Raw genomic sequence first — 20424 nt, forward strand, 5'->3', positions numbered from 1 at the left:
AGAATTTTCTTTAACCTTGGCTATAAATAAAATATACATCATAGATTGTTGAATTTTCTAATTTTTTGCCTGTTACTGATAGAGCAAAAGATATTACACTTTAGGGAAAGATTAAACTCTGAGAAAGAGATACAAAACCAGTGCTAACTCATAGTTAAAGGTCTTCCTTTAATTTATGTATGATTTTTGGCCTTAGAATAATTCATTGAGATCATTTTTTCACCTGATAATTGAATGTCTACTTTTCAAGCACTATGTTAGTAGGTACTACAGCCTTAGACATTTTTAAACAAAGAAGTATGAGATATGATTCCTGCCTTTAGCATCTTAAAATTCAGATGAGCAAATATCTCAGCAATTTTATTCATGAAGTGGCTAATTCCAGGTAATCCAACAGATGATGCACTAAGAATGCAAATGAAATCTAATAACTTCCAGCAAAGGGGGGCAGTCAGGATGATCTAGAAGGTGAGATCTGGGTGATCATGTTAGATAATCAGTAGGATTTAAAAAATAGAAAAAGGAAATAGGCCCGAGTATAAGACAGAGGGAATAAATACAGCACATTTGGTGGATGGTAAGGAAACCTAGCCTTGTATGATGTATAATAAGAGACAGAGCTAAACAAAAAACAGAGAAGTAGGAGGTAAATCACTTTGCATGAATGAATTTCATATCTAGTCTACTGAATTTCACTGATGTCATTTTCAAGGAGACCTCTATAAAGGCAGTAGGAAACAGGGTAGTTGGGTCTTCAATGTTTAGTAAATGAAATGCAATGCAGGGAAAAATCAGAGCTGGAATTAGAGGAGGGAGTGTCTTTTTCCCAGAGGTGCCAGTTAATGTGGGGGAGGATGAGTCATTGTTGGAAAGCAGTGCAGCATCCTCTGGGCTGTGAACAGTGGTCATTTATTTAAGCTGTCTCTTGCTACTGGTTCCCTTTGACATTTTTCTTACTTGGTATATGGAGAAAAATAGCATGAGACAATGCTACTGCAGACTCAGAATTAAGACTTTTAATTTAAAACGTGACTTGATTGTCTTATTTTTTTTTCTTTTTTGGAAAGTTGTGCCTTTTGAAAGACCATCCTAGAGTGAGGTCTTATTTGCCTCACTTTATGTTTTCTTTGTCAACCTAACGTTAATATTTACAAAAGGACATTGTAGTTCAATTCCACAAATCTTAACCAAGTACCTGTTGTGAGGAATACAATAAAGAATCATATGACCTCACTGATATGAGGAATTCTTAATCTCAGGAAACAAACTGAGGGTTGCTGGAGTGGTGGGGGGTGGGAGGGATGGGATGGCTGGGTGATAGACATTGGGGAGAGTATGTGCTATGGTGAGCGCTGTGAATTGTGTAAGACTATTGAATCACAGACCTGTACTTCTGAAACAAATAATACATTATATGTTAAAAAAAAAAAAAAGGGAAGAAGATAGCAGGAAGGGAAGAATGAAGGGGGGGAAATCAGAGGGGGAGACAAGCCATGAGAGACTATGGACTCTGAGAAACAAACTGAGGGTTCTGGGGGGGTGGGGGGATGGGTTAGCCTGGTGATGGGTATTAAAGAGGGCACGTACTGCATGGAGCACTGGGTGTTCTACGCAAACAATGAATCATGGAACGCTACATCAAAAATTAATGATGTAATGTATGGTGATTAACATAACATAATAAAAAAATAAAATGGAATGGCAAAAAAAAGAATAAGAGAGGAAGGTGAAATTGTTGGTTTGATTGGAATACAGAGTATATGTAGAGTGTAATGGTAGATAAGATTAGAAGCGAAAGCTGTCAATGTTGTGTTAAGGGGTACAATTGGGAGTTTTGAACAGAGGAGTTTGTTTTTTGATGTTTTGGATTTTTTTGTTTCATTTTGGGTGGTACAGGGGAGTATATTGGCTTATTTGTACTGTTTTGTTTGATCCAAATACCTTTGCTGATGTTCATGTAAACAGGTGATCAATTAAAAAAATATGTAGGTGATCATTTTCTCAAGTGGCAAGCATATTATCCAAAGTATATTAAACAGCATCTGAAAATATTCAATACTATGAAATCTTGGTTTTAGGAACCATCTTACTGGAAAATAGTAGGGCAAAACTATTCTTAAATAATTGGTATTAAATAAGGAAAACAAAGACCAGATAGAATCAGGGAGCCTATATTCCTCACCTTGACCCTTATTCATAAAAAGATCGAAGTTTTAGTAATGACATGTAAAGATCAGGAGGGGCAAATATTTGCTATGCTCCTAAGTAATGAGTCAGTGTTATGTAGCCCACTGTTCAATTCAATGCCTTGATATATTTAGATCCTTTGTGACCTGAAAAAATAATAGCCCCAAGAACAATGTAGATGTCATTTTGAATATTGCTTTTTTCCAAGAATCTAGTTAGATAAGAAATTTTTATTATATCAGTCAACCAATCAGATCAGTACCAGTATCTAACTGCTAGCCTCATTTAGTATCAAACAACGGGAGCTGTTTCTCCCTCAAAGGTCAAGTTTTGTAGAAAAGAGAAAAGGCATGGGATCTCTCAATCAAACTTTCTTTCTCTACCTCTCCCTCCCCCTCTCTCCCTCACTCACATCCACACTAAGTATTTTAAACCAAATATGTAAAGCCAGTAGACTGATGTTTTGGCCTAGGTGTGAGTTATAGGACTAGTTCTAAATTATTAGTGGCCATTGGGATTCCATTTGGTATTCTGTTGGATATAATGAGCCAGCTATTGTGATGCTAGCCTGTTTTTAAGTGCAAAAAGGGGGGAAATTAAAATCCCAATTGAGCAAGTTGAGATTGAAAGTGTGATATAGGCTTTGTGCTTTTGATTAAGGCCATATTTTATTCTCCAGAGATGATCAAAATGTGATTAACCCAAGGTTACCAGGATTCTCTAATGTTACTATAAATGGAGACATTTCTCATCTATTTTTTGGTGATAATTTTGTAAATAAAAATTAAATGTCTCCTTCATAGATCATAGGAGGGTCTATTTTTGACCAAAATCAGATGTCAGGATATAGTGAGTTCCCTGACATTGGAGACAGTCAGGTAGAACTGAGAGACAGTTGATTGGAGGTTGTGTAGCAAATATTTCTTGATTTTGTTAAGACTGACTACAGTAGAGTTTCCCAGTCCAAATTTAACTGAAAACCATGTACTTCAAGAATAATAAGACACAAAAGAGGCTGAAATATGAGCTAAAACTGTCATCAGCTGAGCAAAGTGAAAGGGATTGAATCTGTAAGAATCACAGTAAAAATTTGTTTGGTAATAGCAAAAGTTGAATTAATAACCTATAAGGCTCCTTCTCTTCCTAATTTTCTATAACTTAATCCCAAACATGCAGGTCAAATCACTGGCACTTGGATCCCATCAGGAGATTCTAAACTGAATTCTAGGGCCTTCTATCCCCATTTCTGGTTTGGTAAAAATATTTAAGAAATAGGCAAAGAGGGGCACCTGGGTGGCTCCGTTGGTTAAGCGGCTGCCTTCAGCTCAGGTCATGATCCCAGGGTCCTGGGATCAAGGCCCACGTTGGGCTCCCTGCTCAGCGGGGAGCCTGACTCTCCCTCTGCCTGACGCTCCCCCTGCTTGTGTTCTTTCTCTAGCTGTCTCTCTCTCTCTGTCAGTTAAATAAATAAATAAAATCTTTAAAAAAAAAAAAAAGAAATAGGCAAAGAGCTGACTTCTGTTCCATATTACAGACAGGCTTTAGATTAGGTGGTATTGATGCCAGGCAAATCCTGGATCTGTACGGACTGCTAGAATAGTTGATAACTAGCATCATTCAGGACACAGGTTAAGTGAGAGGGCTGATGTCAAGGACCAAGGGTTAAGGCCGCAAATGTAATGGAACTTCAGGCAAAGAAGGCCAGCACCACGGACAGCTCCCGAAAACTCGGCTAGGGATGCAAAGAAACCTAGGGTTTAGCTTGGAAAAACTGCATTCAGGTCCTGGTTCCACCTGTTCCTAGTTAAAGATCACTAACTTGGACAGGCAGTTTAACTTCTGCAACCTTCAGTTTTCTCATCTGCAACATGGGAATAATATGTGCTCTACACAGTTCTTGTGATATTTAGATGATAAATTGCAAGTGAAAGTATGTGTCAGCTATACAAATGAAAGATGTTAATATTGTTTTTGTTAGTGTTACACTTTTAATAATTGACATTTATTTACCCAAGATTGTATAATATTAATGAAAATTGATAGATTCTTCTCAAGATTTGACACAACAGTTAAAAAAAACTGATAGGGAAACCAGGTATAAGCAGGTATTATACTTCATTGGTGAGAGAAGGGAACTGGGATTTACTGCCTATCTTGTGGGTTCAAACATAGGTTCTTATTACTATTCTATTTAATTTTCACAACCACTCTGTCCACCTAGCAAAGAGTAGAGGAGTCTGTCTCTGCTATGGCCTTTCATCACAACACATTCCTTCTGTTACTACTGCTCGGGTGAAATGGGCGGCATCTGGTATACAGGACCAGAGTGGTGATAGAATTCATACTCTCAGTTTTTCCAGTAGTGGTCTCCTCTAAAGGTTTTCCTGTTGGCAGAAAGCAGGAGTGAAAGAGAGATAGGGGGTAAGGAATACACCAAAGCCCTCTACAAGGGGATATCAGAACTCCCATTGCCAGGAGACAGAGCCATGTATCCAAGGACTCCTTTAGAAGGAGATAGACCAGACTTACTGGGATGACCCAGGTTGTTACTGAGATTGCTACAGGTCTGGCCTTGTTGGTAGCCTTCCCTGCAGAGTCCTTCAATCCAGTGGTTATTGAAGGAAATGAAAAATCATACTTCAATATCTGTGTGTGATAACTTTAAAACAGTGACATCTTTTTTTTAAATTTTATTTTATTATGTTATGTTAGTCATCATACATTACATCATTAGTTTTTGATGTAATGTTCCATGATTCATTGTTTGCGTATAACACCCAGTGCTCCATTCAATACGTGCTCTCCTTAATACCCACCACTGGGCTAACCCATCTCCCCAACGCCTCCCCTCTAAAACCCTCAGTTTGTTTCTCAGAGTCCATAGTCTCTCATGGTCTGTCTCCCGCTCCGATTCCCCCCCTTCATTTTTCCCTTCCTACTATCTTCTTTTTTTTTTTTTTCATAATGTATTATTTGTTTCAGAGGTACAGGTCTGTGATTCAACAGTCTTGCACAATTCACAGTGCTCACCATAGCACATACCCTCCCCAATGTCCATCACCCAGCCACCCCATCCCTCCCACCCCCCACCACTCCAGCAACCCTCAGTTTGTTTCCTGAGATTAAGAATTCCTCATATCAGTGAGATCATATGATACTTGTCTTTCTCTGATTGACTTATTTCGCTTAGCATAATACCCTCTAGTTCTATCCACGTTGTTGCAAATGGCAAGATTTTTTTTGATAGCTGCATAATATTCCATTGTGTGTGTGTGTGTATGTGTATACACACATACCACATCTTCTTTATCCATTCATTTGTTGATGGACTTCTTGGCTCTTTCCATAGTTTGCCTATTGTGGACATTGCTGCTGTAAACATTGGGGTGCAGGTGCCCCTTTGGATCACTACATTTGTATGTTTGGGGTAAATACCCAGTAGTGCAGTTGCTCAGTCGTAGGTTAGCTCTATTTCAACTTTTTGAGGAACCTCCATACTGTTTTCCAGAGTGGCTGTACCAGCTTGCATTCCCACCAACAGTGTAGGAGGGTTCCCCTTTCTCTGCATCCTCACCAACATCTAATACGGTGACATCTTAATGAAAAGCATCTAACTGCCTTTATAATTAGAGTATTTTAAGAGAAACAAAAGTCTCATGTCATTAGCATTTAATATTCCTGCCTTTGATGAAACTAAGGTATTTTTCTTGTGATCACTTCATACATTTTTATTAGATTTAATTTAAATCTTTATTTCAGAATAGAATAGGACATTTAACTTTTTAATGAACATGAATTCTACATGTGGAAAATGATTGTTTACATATGTAAATTGATGAATATTAAATGGATCATAATGGGAATTGATTGGGTAGCAAAGAAATACCCTCAACTTCTTTCCATATGATTTATCTCATGTTTATAAGGATACAGACAGCTACAGGCAGCTTTATAAGATTGCTATTCACATCCTTTTATCTGAAGATCAGCTGGGCTGATTTTTTTTCTTACCAGTTTGATAGATGCTTGTGATTATCTGTTCAATAGCCCATTGGGAAACAGGTTGAAGAAGTAGCAATTTTCTACCTAGGTAGCATTTTAGACCCATTATCAGAGGGAAATGATAATTGTATGATGCTGTTGTCCCTCAGAACTTTCAAAAGGAAAATGTTAGTGATTAGGTAGTTATATAATGTTGTATATAATAAAGAACACTGGGGTTGAAAGCAGAAGAAATAAGTTCAAATTCTTGCTTCAATACCTGCTGCATGCCTGGTGTTTAGCAGGTTGTTTAAACCTTCTGAGCGACAGTTTTCTCCTATGAAAATGGGACTGTCCACTTATGTCAGAGAATGGTTGTGAGATTATATTAGATGATGTTTCTGAAAGTGCTTGAAACTTTTAACAAAAATTTTAAAAAAGAAACTTTATTATTCTCCTTTTTGTTTGTTTTCTTTAGAAAGTGAGTGAGAAGGTTGGAGGAGCTGAAGGAACCAAGCTAGATGATGACTTCAAAGAGATGGAGCGAGTAAGTCTTCACCGCTTAAAGCTCCCTTTGACATGCAGTTGTCTAGCATACTGAGAGGGGGAGGGGAAACGGCTCTCCTCTGGTACCTGAAAATGCATTTTGTTATTTTAAAAGATACTCTCTTTTTGGTGTCTGTTTTAAAACAGAAGATGCCAAGTATTCAGTCTTCCCTTTGTACTGCCCTGAGAACAAAGCCTCCACAAAGGTGAAATGTCATAACGTACTTTCCTGGTGGATTTTATCATTGCTTTTCCAAACAGGGACAACATGAAGTTGCATTTGAATCAGCGGTGAGGTGGGAAGGAAATCGGGGAAGGCAGGGGATGGGGTCCCAAGTGTGTGGGGAGAGTCTGAGTCATTGCCTGGCTGGGGCGGACTGCCTGGTGGGGTCATGCCAGCAGAGGCAGAGGTGTGGTGGGCAGGAGGCCCGAGGGACCTGCCAGCCTTGGCCCCAGCTGCACTTGCACTGCTTGTCCCTCAAGTCAGGTTATTGCTCTGAGTCTCTTATTTTTGTGTAAATGTCAAGTGAGAATACTAATCCCTACTTGGAGGATTTTTATTAAGGATTAAAAACAATGTAAGTCATTTAGCGTTCTGCCTAAAAGATAGCAGGTTCTCGGCAGGTGAGGATGGAGGTGGCAAACAAAATAGCCCATTTCATTTTTCTTGTGACATCTGCCATATTTCCTCTTTGAGACCATTCATAGCAAGTGATAGTTAGGCTTACAGTGAAGAGTGTGTGTTGCGTTGTGCCAAGAATTGTTTCAGATGTTCAATTGCTGATGGGTGAAGGATCTGGGAATACAAACCCTGTACTTGAACAGAGAGGATGTCGAAAGCCTACAGTACCTAGAAAACCGCATTTTTACTTAGTTCCCATCAGTTCCGGCAGGCTGCCTCAGTTTTGCTGTTTGTGCTGTTTGAAGACCCAAACAAAGAAAATTCCTAGGTACTTTGTGCCTTGTCTTTTTCAGTGTTTTTTCTTTTGAGTTCATTGATGATGTCAGCAAATTCTTGTTTTGTGCTTCCTGTAAGCCAAGCATGTAAGATACAGCAGTGAACCGATAAACAAGGTTCCTGATGCCTCAAGATCATAGTCTAGAGGGGAAGGCCAACTTTGGGCAAATACTGACCAGTGTGGCTAGTATAACAAAACATGGTGCCGGAGAAGCTTGAAACAGAGGAAACACTCACACAGGGTGATTACAGAAAGCCTTCCTGATATTCCAGTGATGATGTGGCGGATGAGTAAGAGTTATTAGAGACTCATATGCCTCTGGTAGAAGAAACAGCAAGTAAGAGAACAGGACACATTTGAGTTCCTGAAAAAAAAAATGAGTCGCCAAGGGACAGGGGTCTTGTGAAATGAGGCTGTGTAGTGTTTACCTAACTGGTCATCCGGGCTAAGTTCTTGAGGTGGACGTCATGATAGCACAGGTCCCCATGAGAGAGATTTAAAAGAGTCCTGAGTCCCAACCAGAAGTCTGGGAGACCAGCCTCTTACACCTAATGCCTGACAGCTATTTGCCCCCAGTGGGGCAAATGAAGTCTGCATTGGTCCTTATTTCTCAAATCTGGACAGTTCTAAGTACCACGTGATCTTTAACTAAAGCTAGTAGCCACTGCTGTTTATGGTTCTGGAAATGGTATTTTACCCAGCCATCTTCTGCAGCATCTGAGACCAGACACTGACTCACTTGCCTAGAATGACTTGACTTCTTCACTCCCTATAATATTAGAGTTCCTCACGCCTCATAAGAAGCAGCTTGTGGGTCTGTTAATTTGCACCAGCCTCTGTTTCCACCCATTATTTCTTGATCCCCTTATCCTTTGAATCCTCCTTCTCCTCTCAGGTGGGAATTTATAGCATGCCTCCCCAGTGCCATGTTGTTAATGACAGATTAGTCAGGTGTTGAGGAATTTAGACCTAAGGAGTCAGAATTTGAGTTCAGCTTTCAGCATCTGCCGGGACTAAAGATAATAAGGTAGGTAGCTCACTGACTCAGCTAAGGCAAACTTTCTATTTCTTAAGTGAAACTAGAAAGAATAGGAAATTGAGAGAATAGAGTAGAATTTATCACTGAGCAACTCATTAAACCTTTGAATCCACCACAATCTTGCAAACTAATTGAAATGAAAGAGGATCTTGTGTTTTAGTTCAGGTAAAGACCCAAAGATATTCTTCTGTGTCTGAGAGTAAAGTTTATTTCTCCTACTTCCTAGGAAATAATTAGCTTCTGAAGCTTTTGTTTCAAAAAAATATATTCCTGGAATTAAGAAAACAAAAAAACAACTGCTGCTGATTGTTTAAGGAACATACCTATGGTTTTGTATTTGGGTTTATACCTAGTAAATTGAGAGATTTACATTTCAGATTGTTTTATTGCATTTTACTATGCACATTTTTTTTAGTCTTATCTGTGGTTCTGGGCAAATTTTACACTCTCTACCCATGCAAAATTTGCATTAAAGGTAAAGATTTTTGTGGTAATTGGAAAGCATGTGTCTTGGATTTGGAATCTAAAATCTTTACTGTCCTGTTAATTTGTTGATTACTCACAAAAACATTTTAGCTCAGTGTTCCCAAGCCTACAAAAGAATCACCTATCCACAGTCGGTTTTCTGATCAAGGATTTGGGGTAGAGAGACCTTTTTGTTCAGCTGTGTTCTTAGAGGTGCAATTAGACAACAAAATGAAATAAATTAGAGGTTTGCATCAAGCAGCACTACTAGGAGAGAGAATTGGGTATTCCTAGAGGTTGTTTCTCTAATCAGCTACCCCAGCCCCTCTCCTGCTGAGATGCAGTAAAATTACACATGTGTCTCTTAGCCCTCACAGCTCCCAGAGCTGATTGGTGGAATCCTGCAGCTCTGTTGTCTCTGCGGGAGCCCTGCCCATAGCCATTTCCTTCTTCCTCTTAAGTGCCTTGCATAGAATTGTTTATGTGTTAGTTTTAAGTGGTATCTGTTGCTTACAAGATTTGTTAGGTACAGACTAAATTTCTTATTGTGGTGTAGACATTGTGTAAGATTTGTTTATTGAGAAACTACAGATTTTTTGTCAAGAGGAAGTTCTAGAATTTGAGGGATCTCTAATTCCTTCTCAAATTTCCGTCTGTTGCTACAGTTTTGTATGTGTGTGTGCCTATGTGCATGTGTGTGGTTATATTAATTAATTCATGTGGAGTATCTGTAAATATGTCCTCCATGTGCAAAGTGTTGTGCTGGGCATCAGGAATACAAAGATGATTAAGTTACAGTTCCTGCCTTCAGAGGCCTTCCAGTTTTGATGGAATAAATGGGCACATAAATCATGTGGCTTACAGGACATGGTGCTTGGTGCCCTGTAGAGGATGTCCATGAAAGACAGGTTGGTTTCATGGAAGAAAGACTGGTGGAAGCTTTCTAGAGAAAGAGGGTACCTGAGCTAAATCCTGCAGTTTTCTCTTCCCTCTGCATATAACGGTAATATAGAAGTCCAAACCAAGGGGTATAGACCTCTTTTTGCAGCCTGAAAAGTGTCCTGGGAAGTGCCTTCTGTTGAAACCAGAAGAGGTCATAGGGTTGGAAATGTGGCTATGTACCACTTCAGTGAGAATGGAATTCTGAAGGGTAGCCTCAAGTTTTAAGACATGCAGGATGCTGGAAAAGAATGGGAAGAATGCCATTCCATATGAGAATGAGAAAGAGTGGGTTATTTGCAGAGTGGGGTATGGGGAAAAGGCTGATAGGAGAATGTCCATGGTCATTATCTTCATATATTTAATTAGTCATTGGGTGGAAAGGGGTTACATCTTTCTGGCCAACTCCAGGTGGTAAAAATAGAATTAATGAGTAGAAACTCTAGAGAGAGAGAGTCAGGCTCAGTGTAAGAAAGAACTTTTGGCTGTCAGAGCTGCTTAAAAAAAAAGCCATGGCTATAACTGAATTCCCCATCACTGCCCATGTTTAAACAGTAGCTAAAACCACAGTGTGACAGTGGTGTGAGGCACACTGGTCATCATCTTTTTGGAGTTTTGTGGCAAGTAATTTGTTACTAATAATGTCACATTTTAATAATACCACTTCATTGAATTCTGGTGGTTTTATCTCAAATGAAGGAGAAAGGTATAAAGTCCCAGCCAGCAGGCTCAGAGTAATACCTGTCCCTGAGTGCACCTGTGGGTGGCTGTCATGCCCCATGAGTATCTTCATGGATGTGGTGATAAAACAGAAGGTGGAGATGACTGTACTAAGACCCTCACTCACTGGCATAGACTTGTAAGATGGGTGAGAGCCCCAGACAAGATGAGCTTTAAAGACACCTTTCTGCTGATCCCGAAATTCAGGGAAGTCATGTTTCTTCTCAGTGATGTGTTTACAATACACTTCCATGCTAATATTCATTAAAGGTAATGCCTAAGAAGATTAGCAAAAAAAAAAAAAAAAAAATACACTGGGGAAATTTCAGTTTAATGCCTTGTTTATTTTTATTTTTCAACACACTATTAATTAAGCTTTCTGAATACCAGATAACTGCTATACACAGAGCAGTTTAGGAACAGGTACATTAATTCCTCCAAGTCAGTAGGGAACTATTAAAACATCCTTATTGGGCCAGCCTATATCTCACTGCCACACAAACTTTCCCAGGGAGCTGTTTTCATTATGTCTCTGTGACTTATTAAATTAGGTGTCTCATTCAGGGTTCTCATTACTTTAAGTGGGTGTGTGTACATTTTTAATAGGTTCGTTTTCTTAACTTCAGTGATGGAAAAATGAAGAATTTGAAAAGATTTTAGTGTTTCATATGGCACATTAACATTTCTTTTTGTGTAACCACTGTGAGTTACCCCATGTCCAAGTGGATGCTTAATTCATCTATTTATTATTGATCATCAGACCCAAAAACTGTCCTCTATTTTAAGATACCTATTTTTTCTTAAACTCTGCTACTGTATCCCTGTGACAGCATTTGGGATGATGCAGTATCTGATGGTATAGGGTCGGATCTTTAATCCTTTTGGTGCCCCACAAAGAATGCTGTGTAGTTCATGTGTGTTGTCACCTAGGTTCAGGATGCAGTGACTGCTTTTTCGCTAGTGGAAAAGGTCATATTCAGATGCCTCAGAATGATAACCCCATTCCAGTCAATCCAGTGCCTTTGGGTTCTCTTGTGTCTTGTCTCTAGAGGCTGAGGCAGTTGGTGAAATGATCAGCATTCACAGGTTCAGTGTGGCACACGTTGGTAAAATTAGAACCTTAGCAAGGGAATGGCAGACTCTTTCTGTAAGCATATTAGGCTTTGTAGGTCAGAGAGCCTCTGTGGCCTCTGTTGTAACTTCTCACTTCTGCTGAAGAGCAACAGCAACTATTGATGATGCCTGAAAGGAAAGAGCATTGCCGTGTTCCAGTCAGAAGACACTGAAATTTGAATCTCATGTAATTATTATGTGCAATGAAATAGGAGTCTTATTTTGAATTTTTCCAACTATTTAAAAATATAAAAACAGCTAGTGGCCCAGATTTGGCCCAGTGGCCACAGTTTGCCAATTCTTGCTTTTGCCCGATAAAGAGTAAAGCGGGTATTTTTCTCCCTACTCACAGTTGTAAATCACAGGACTGGAGAGTGGAGGAAGAACATCCTGACTCTAAAGTATGACAGTTGCTAAAATCCTGGTATTGAGAAAATTGGAAGAAAAAAGACCAGAAGGATATATGCCTATGCTTTTACCTTCAGAAAAAAAACTTACATTGAATTTTTATGTCCTGAAAACATACCTATTTTTATACATATTTACAGTTTCACCTCTAAACAGCCTTTGCTGGTGGCTCCCTACCCCTCTTCAGACAAGGTGAGTTAAAGAAATGGAGTCTCAGCAGCTCCCAGCAACAGGAGTTGTAATTTAGGATGCATCAAAATTTATTTTCAAGTAGTGGGAAAATTTGGGCGTTGAGGAAATCATGAACTGTATGTTATAAGTTCAAAGCTAAACTGTTGTTCTCAAATGGGAATGAACTCTTGCAAGTTAGGATAAATTATTTAAGTGGAAATCTTAGTTCGTATTAATTATATCAGGCCTATTAATAAGAGAATATGTGCTCTTGGACATGGCCAGTTTAAGTATATAAAGAGCTTCCTAGCAAGTACCTAATAAGGCACACTCAGGGTTCTCACAAGGTAATGGTCCTCCATGACTGACACAGTATAGCTTAGCAAAAAGACTCCCAAACTTTATTACCAAGGACAGAGAAGTTAGAACCTGGTCAGTCTCCTACCTGCAGATGGCCATTGGACTGTTTAGTTCGTCCAGCGGTCCTTCTCAGAAAACCTCTGACCCCCGACCCTAGAACTACTTTTCTTCCCCTCACAGCCATAGTGGATGTGTGACCCCAGACAGTTCATTTCCCTTCTCTAGGTTTGAACTTGCACATTCAAAACATTAAGGCTTTGGATTAGATGTTCCACTGGTCTCTCTTATGTTTAAGTCTATCAAGTGATACCTGTCACGGTAAAATCAAGAGCAAGATGCCTGTGAATGAATTTGCTAATAAGCTGTTCCACAGATTTTGAGGACTTTAAAAAAAAAAAAATACCCAGAAGATGGGATGGCACATGTTTTCCCCCTGGTCTGGTGTTGTCGGCCACTGCCAGATCCCCAGCCCCATCTGGGAGATGTCACAAAGAGCTTTGCAGCTCTAACTTGGGCTCTCTCTTCATTTGGGCGGTGACTTTGTTGCCTGTCTATGAGGAACTTATGCTTTCAAGAAGTCATAGGGTAATAGTTAAGAACACAGACTCTGGAGCCATAATCAGGCGAGTTTCTTAACCTCTCTTTATCTATTTCACGGGTTTCTGAGGATTAAATGAGTTAAGGTATTTATTTATGACGGTGATGGGCATAATTATTATTGAGGGCAGGGATAGGAGAAAGTTAGAAATTGGTTAGTAGCCTCCCTCCTGTTACATGTCATGCATGTAACCTGGACTTTCGGCATGTTTGTTGTGCACACAACCTTTTATTCACTTCCATGAATTCCATGAGTGCATAGTACGTGGTTGGTATCTTCTAACTCTGCCAGTACCTCCACTATGGCCACACAAGTCCTGTACTGCACAACTCCAGGGAACCCCTGTTCACTTCTGTACTAAACATGACTTGGTACATACTCAAATCTAAAGCATCCTACAAACTCAGGTCAACCAAAAGGACATGGTACAGGGTTCCTGTGTAGTCCTGCACCTCTTGAATAGGAGTGCTTCATAAGGTAATTTTATACCATGATGACCACATGAGAAAAAGTGGTTTCCTCTGTTAATCACAGTAATAAGAAACTCCTTACACAAAAATATGACTGCCATGGAATAGGAAATTATGAAGTATTGAAAAACCAAACTGAATGATAAAATATGCTGATGGATTTTGGTTTGGTTTCTGATTATGAAAGACACTTAGCCCATCCATAAAAGGCTGATTTTATATGTAGGTACAGTATCTTACTGAAAAATTTCTTGTAATTGAGGGAGGGGCACTTGAACTCCAGTTAAAACAAAACAATAAAGTCCCCATGGACTTAATTGGTATCTGAAATTCTACCATCAACAATTTCTTTCACTCCTATGTATATCATATAGCCCATGCACATACCTTGGATAGGAGGATGCATTTGTTTTTATTAGTTAGGTACCCTGTGGAGTGGAGTGAGTGAGTAGACCACACATGTGGGTAAGGAAAGGATTTTATCGGGGAATGCAGAGTGGACTATTACAGACTCTCCATGTAAGGAGGAGGGCCCAACAGAGAGAGGGCATGCTGACCTGCTGAACGCAAATGCTGACCATTCAAAATTTTGCAGAGATAGACTCTAAGATTGAGATTTTGATTTGGAATTAGCCAAAAGTTTAAGGATTGATTAGAAGTGTTTGCTCAAGAGTTTTATATATTTAGGATGTTCTGAGAAGTTAAATAAAAACTTTCCATCTCTTAACTTGAATAAACAGAGTTGATGTTGCATTTTTCTTTCTTTCTGTCCCCGAAACCTGCCACCATGCCTGGCCCACTGTAGACATCCCATAAATGCCTCTGGGGCAAAATATGATTCATGATCTCCACGTTCTTTTTCTTTTTCTTTTCTTTTTAAACTTTTATTTATGTTTATTTTATGCTAAACGTATTCATGGGCTATATGTTTTTATTCCTTTGGGTGTTTTTTTCCTTAGGTGCATGTGTATGCATGCATGTGTGCATGCAGCCTCCTCTTCTGGTTTGGGAAAAGTTCATTCTTTTCAGTAAAAATCAGCTCAGTGCACCCGAGTGAGCTCATGTAGGGGTTAATCTATGAGCTCTGTAAACCTGGGGTTCACCTTGGGGATTTTACTTATCTAGACATGCTCAGTGACCAGAGAATCCACATGAAGAACCTTAAGTTCAGCATTATTCCCTGCATTTTAAGCATGTACAGTAAAAATTCAGTATCTTATTGGGCATGGGACCTATGTCCAGCCCCACTGTTTGGCCTGGGCACACTTACCATCTCCAGCATTGTAGCAATGGGATGGCACATATTCTATAAAGTGACATAATTTTGTTGGCATTTTGGATATGCATACTCTCTATGGCTTGGGCAGTTTCAAGGGTATTCTTAAAGTGAACACAGAGATTTGAACCTCTTGATTTGCATGATTGTGTGGGGGTTTCTGGGTGAAGTTAATAGGGAACCATTTTCAGAGACCACCTCAGGCCACTTAGGGGAAGAGGAAGCTATCTCCACCTTATTTGCCAGAAGACAGTGAAGTATGTTTTGAAACATTTTAGGAAATTCCAGGTTCCTCGTTCAGTGAATAGGGTTTCCACATCTTGATGGAGCCTAGCAGAAGGTGAAGCGGTTCTTCCTTCGGGAGCATCTCCAGCCCCTCACTGTCCACTGCAGGGCTTGGTTCTCTGTTGTAGCACCCGTGGTTCTATCTACTCAAACACAACTTGGGAACTGAAGCTGATAATTCTTGTCAGTTAGAACATCTCTTTTCTCATTCCAGAAAGTGGATGTCACCAGCAGGGCTGTGATGGAAATAATGACCAAAACAATTGAATACCTTCAACCCAATCCAGGTAAGGGATTGCTTTATACCTTCAGGGTGTCCCTCCCCGTAATGTGTAGTTTCTCTTTGATCGACATTTAGGTTTGGTGTGCTTCTCCTTCCTCAGCCCATCTTTCTGGAGCTTCAGTGACTTCCTGTAGAGCACCTTAACTGAGGAGGGAGGACTTTTTAAGGCTCACATCGAAGTACCGGAGGATTCTGTGATATTTTGGCTGATTCTAGTGTATTTAACAAACAGCATAGCATGGACAGCTTGGGTGGCACATCATGTCAGGGTAGCTGCAAGCTGCAAGCAATCAAACTTTAATTCTCAAGGGATGGTAAGAAAGAATTGGGATAATTTTAAGATAAGATATAGTAATTCCCAGAAGGTGTGAAAAAGTAGGAAGTTTTTGTGAAATATGGAGGGTTTCTGTTCATACAGCATCACTAAAGTTTTTGGAGGGTTGTTCTTAATTCCGATTCTTCTCTGAGTATGTGGCTGGTTAGCATTTGTTCCCACTAGCTTGTGACATTTTGAGAGAAGGAAGTTGTAATAGAGATCATGGATCTTGCCCTTGAAAGGAGAACCAGGCGGAACTGGGCAGTGTCTGTAGGCACAAGGTATGACAAAGCAGAACGGCCTATGTCCTCGACCTCCTCACTCCTCTTCCTGATATCAGTCCCTAACACAGAGCATAGGAAGGCTGGAGGAAAGCCTTGAAGCATGGCTGAGTGTATTTACGTGAGAAGTATGAATATTTAGAAAACTGCTCACTTTTGGGACTAGTTTCCTTTGGGAGTTTCAGGTTGGGAGTCCAGTGTCTTTGGTGGTCTTGGGGAGGGTGGTCTAGACACTGTGTCAGCCCCAGAGCACTAGTGGGCAAGAGATGAGAAAAGGAGAAGGTGTGGGGTAGGAGGTGAGTGAGTGCCACAGGAAGTCTGCCTAGCTCTCTACTGCCTCCTGCTGCTGGTGGAGCTCTCGTCCAACCTTTATTTACCTGGGGAAGCACAGCTGCTGTCTCAGACATGAACAAACTGGGCAGGAATAACATTCTTGATTTTTTTTTCTTTTTAAAATACATGAGAGATGGGATTATTCTGTATTTTCCTTCCTTATATACATACAGGGAGGAAAATACAGAAGTAAGAATAGTAAGCTATAGGAGCTAGGAATGTAACTGATTGTGAACCAGATGATTAGCAAATTAGGCAAAGAAGAGCAAAAAGGAAGTTCCTAATTTTTACCAGAGCCTTCTCTGTGACCTTTATATTCATTCCACAGAGATGCAAGGATCTCATCGATGGTCGTTTATTCCCTAGTATTCCTATCACAACCGTGATAGGTCAGGTTCTGAGGAGAGCTGCTCAACCTGCCTCACCAAAGAAATCATTGAATAAGGGCAGGAAATTTGTGTTTTCATCTTTGCATAGAACTTTGAAGTGCTCTCTGATCTCCTGGGATTTGCACATGAATTGTGCTGGTAACTCATTGTTGTAGGGCTAAGATAATTATAGGGTAAGGGAGGGAAAATAGACTATTTATTGAACACTAATGCATTTTTAGGGTAGTGCTAATTATATACACTGTCTCAACTCTAAAAGTAACCATTTTTTTCTGATTGGAAAAATAACACACAGTTGAACAATTCATAATTATGGAAAAGGGACTAAAAATCCACCATAACCACAAATCCTTAGTGGAAACCATCAGTGTTCTTGAGTATAATGGAACTCTGTTGTAGGTAGCTGTAGTGTGTGGAATGGTATGCCCCCTCAAAATTCAGGCCACCCAGAATCTCAGAATATGACCCTATTTGGGAATAGAGTCTTTACAGATGTAATTAGTTAGTGAACTTGAGATAAAATCATTCTGGAGTTAGAGTGAGCCCTAAAGCAATGACTGGTATCTTTGTAAGAAGCGAAAACACAGAGATACGGGGAAGAAAGCCATGTGAAGTGGAGGCCGAGATTGGAGTGATGTGGCCACAAACCAAGGAATTCCAAGAGCCACCAGAAAGTGGGAGAGGCAAGGAAAGGATTCTCCCAGGCAGCCTCCGGAAAGAACCAGCCCTGCAGACACCTTGATTTCAGGCTTCTGGCTTCTTGAACTGTGAAAGAGTAAATTTCTGTTACGTTAACTCACACAGTTTGTGGCATTTTGTTATGGTAGCCCTAGAAAACTAATACAGTGGGCTAGCCTTATTTTCTGCAGGAAGAAACAAGGGACGGAGAATTTAAGAAACATTCCCAAAGTCACACGCCTAGGAGGGGATGAAGTCAGAATTGGAACCCAAGTCAGAGGGGGTACAACAGAAATTCAGAAAGGAAACAAATTGTGGGATTGAGACTTATTTTTATTGTAATAAAAAGGATTACAGGAGGTGGTAATGGGGGAGATAAGAATTTTTAGAAATGACATTTTTAATAAAATGCTGAATATGCTTATTAGCTGCCAACATGTTGGTTTTATGGCTATTTGAAAATTGAATGGACATCCACCACCAAGAAGAACAATTAAGGCCATCCCCAGGCAATCCCAGTTTGGTTTCAGAAAAACAGTTATATATGGGCAGGCCATATATATGTACAAATAAAGAGTCACCCAGAAGAGTCCAGAACAAAACAAAATTTCATATACTTATTCTATAGAATTTAGACAATCTGTATTTAATTGGTTTATGATCTATGTGATTTAGTTCCTCCATCATTTTCTCACCCTGAGAGAAGACTCCTGGCTATAGCACTTTTGAAAGTGGCTGGTCAAGTATACTTGTTCACTATCCCAAGTGTCCTTGACAAGTGTATGTAGGAGTCTAGCAAACACTCAGAGGCACCCAGTCTTTGGGTACAGAAGAGCAGAAAAAGAATATTCTCAAACTCATACTTGGTAAATGCTTTGACCACTCAGCCTCTCAGTGACCCCAGGAACTGGGTCAACCAGTATGTATCACCAGATGCTGGTCCTGAATAAGCGAGGTCTAGCTTGGGTCAGGACAGAGACTGATGCCGACCAACAGATTTGCATGGACAGGCTGGTAGGGTCAGTGGAAATTCATGCTTTGAAGGTACTTTGAGAATATGTTGGATTAGATTAGTGTTCTAGGATGTGTTCTGGCTTTCAGATCTTGTGGAGCATATCCATCTTTTATATTCTTAAAACCCAGTTCCTATTGAAATGATGACTGAAGAGAGTTTTAATTTTCATGAATCTATAGATATGCTATACACTGTGTGGACCCCTTATCCACTCTTGCCCACTTCCAGAGTGAGGTTTTTTGAAAGGCAAATCTGATCATATCATTATCTTGCATAAAGCCTTTCAATGGCTTTTCATTGCTTTTAGGATTAAGTTTTAAATTTTTGACATGGCTTAAAGGGCCCTTCTTGCATGGTTAGTTTGCCGTCTCCCCTCCACCTTGCCAGGCAAATAGTATCCTTGGGTGCAGCATAAGGTCATTTAAAAGCCTTCCTTGACCCCTGACTAGTTAGGTTCCCCTGTCAACTTACCTGTCATGATTCCGGCTCTTTCCCTGGTGGCACATGCCACACTTGCTGTAAATGTCTGTGATGTGTGTGCTTTTGTTTGTCTTCCCCTGTAAGGACAGGACTGTGCCTGTCTTATTCCCATGTCCCCAGTCCCTAGCTCAATTCGAGACAACCAGTGGCACTTGGGTATTTGAAGAAATGAATTATAAAACACCATAGACAGTCATTGGCTAAAGTGATAAAACTGCTGTAATATAAAGAGGAGAAGGAAAAACTCTTGTTTGTCCCTAAACCATCAGCTCTACCCATATAACTAACATTTATCAAGTGCATTTATTTTTATGCAAAGACCAACTTTAGATGTATTAGCAGTAGAAACAGGACGAAGATTGGGCCCCTGACCTCTGGTACTTCACAGCCTAATAGCATAAGATACATACACGCTGAGGAGAGCAGCCTGGAGGGCTTCAAAGCTAATTCCTTCTGGGAATTCCACTAATGAAGTGAACAAGGGTGAATGGGGTCACAGGTTTACAGGTATGCCCTGTGAACCAGGGCTTCCAAGAACATAGACCAGAGAGCTGTAAAGTCTTCTACCACAGATTGTGAAATATTCTGAATGGAACAGCATAAACCAGTACAAATTTGCAACCTACTGAGAAATAATTCAAATATGAAAAGTACTGTACTGATCATGAGCTCTTACATTCTTATGGCATCTAAGAACAAAGATCATTCAAGAAGATATAAGTCAGTTTTCTTATATGAGTAGTCTGATGCCTTATGGAGAAAAAAGTACTAAATCAGCATTGTCGAATAGAACTAGATGCAAGTCACATGTGTAATTCTGAAATTTCTAATCTAATGTCGAATAGAAATAAGATGCAAGCCATCATTAAAGAGTAAAAAGAAAGGGAAAATTGATTTTAAATAATATGCTTTTAACCCAATATATCCAAAATTTAACCAATATTAAAATATTCAGAAATTTTACATTCTTTTTTATTCTTGTGCTAAGTTTTGAAATTCAGTGTGTATTTCATACTTACAGCACAACTCAGTTTGGACTAGCCACATTTCAAATGATCAATAGCCTCATGTGGCCAGTGGTTCCCATAATGGACAGCTCTAGATAATTTGCCATTAAAGCTATTTATTATAT

General features: G+C 39.7%; 1 protein-coding gene across 3 annotated transcripts in view; it reads left to right on the forward strand.

Annotated features, from left to right (window-relative positions):
• SH3GL2 (SH3 domain containing GRB2 like 2, endophilin A1) overlaps positions 1-20424 on the forward strand; it is a 215344-nt gene that overhangs the window by 164028 nt on the left and 30892 nt on the right. Inside the window, exons 2-3 of one of the 3 annotated variants that reach the window (XM_078061261.1) lie at positions 6647-6715; positions 15732-15804. In XM_078061261.1, coding sequence (XP_077917387.1) covers positions 6647-6715; positions 15732-15804 — 142 coding nt within the window. Of the gene's footprint in view, positions 1-6646; positions 6716-15731; positions 15805-20424 lie in introns of those variants that run through there. The other 2 variants (XM_078061259.1, XM_078061260.1) reach the window with 2 other exon arrangements.

The sequence above is a fragment of the Halichoerus grypus genome, chromosome 14 (genome assembly GCF_964656455.1).
Source record: "Halichoerus grypus chromosome 14, mHalGry1.hap1.1, whole genome shotgun sequence".
Taxonomy (NCBI): Eukaryota; Metazoa; Chordata; class Mammalia; order Carnivora; family Phocidae; genus Halichoerus; species Halichoerus grypus.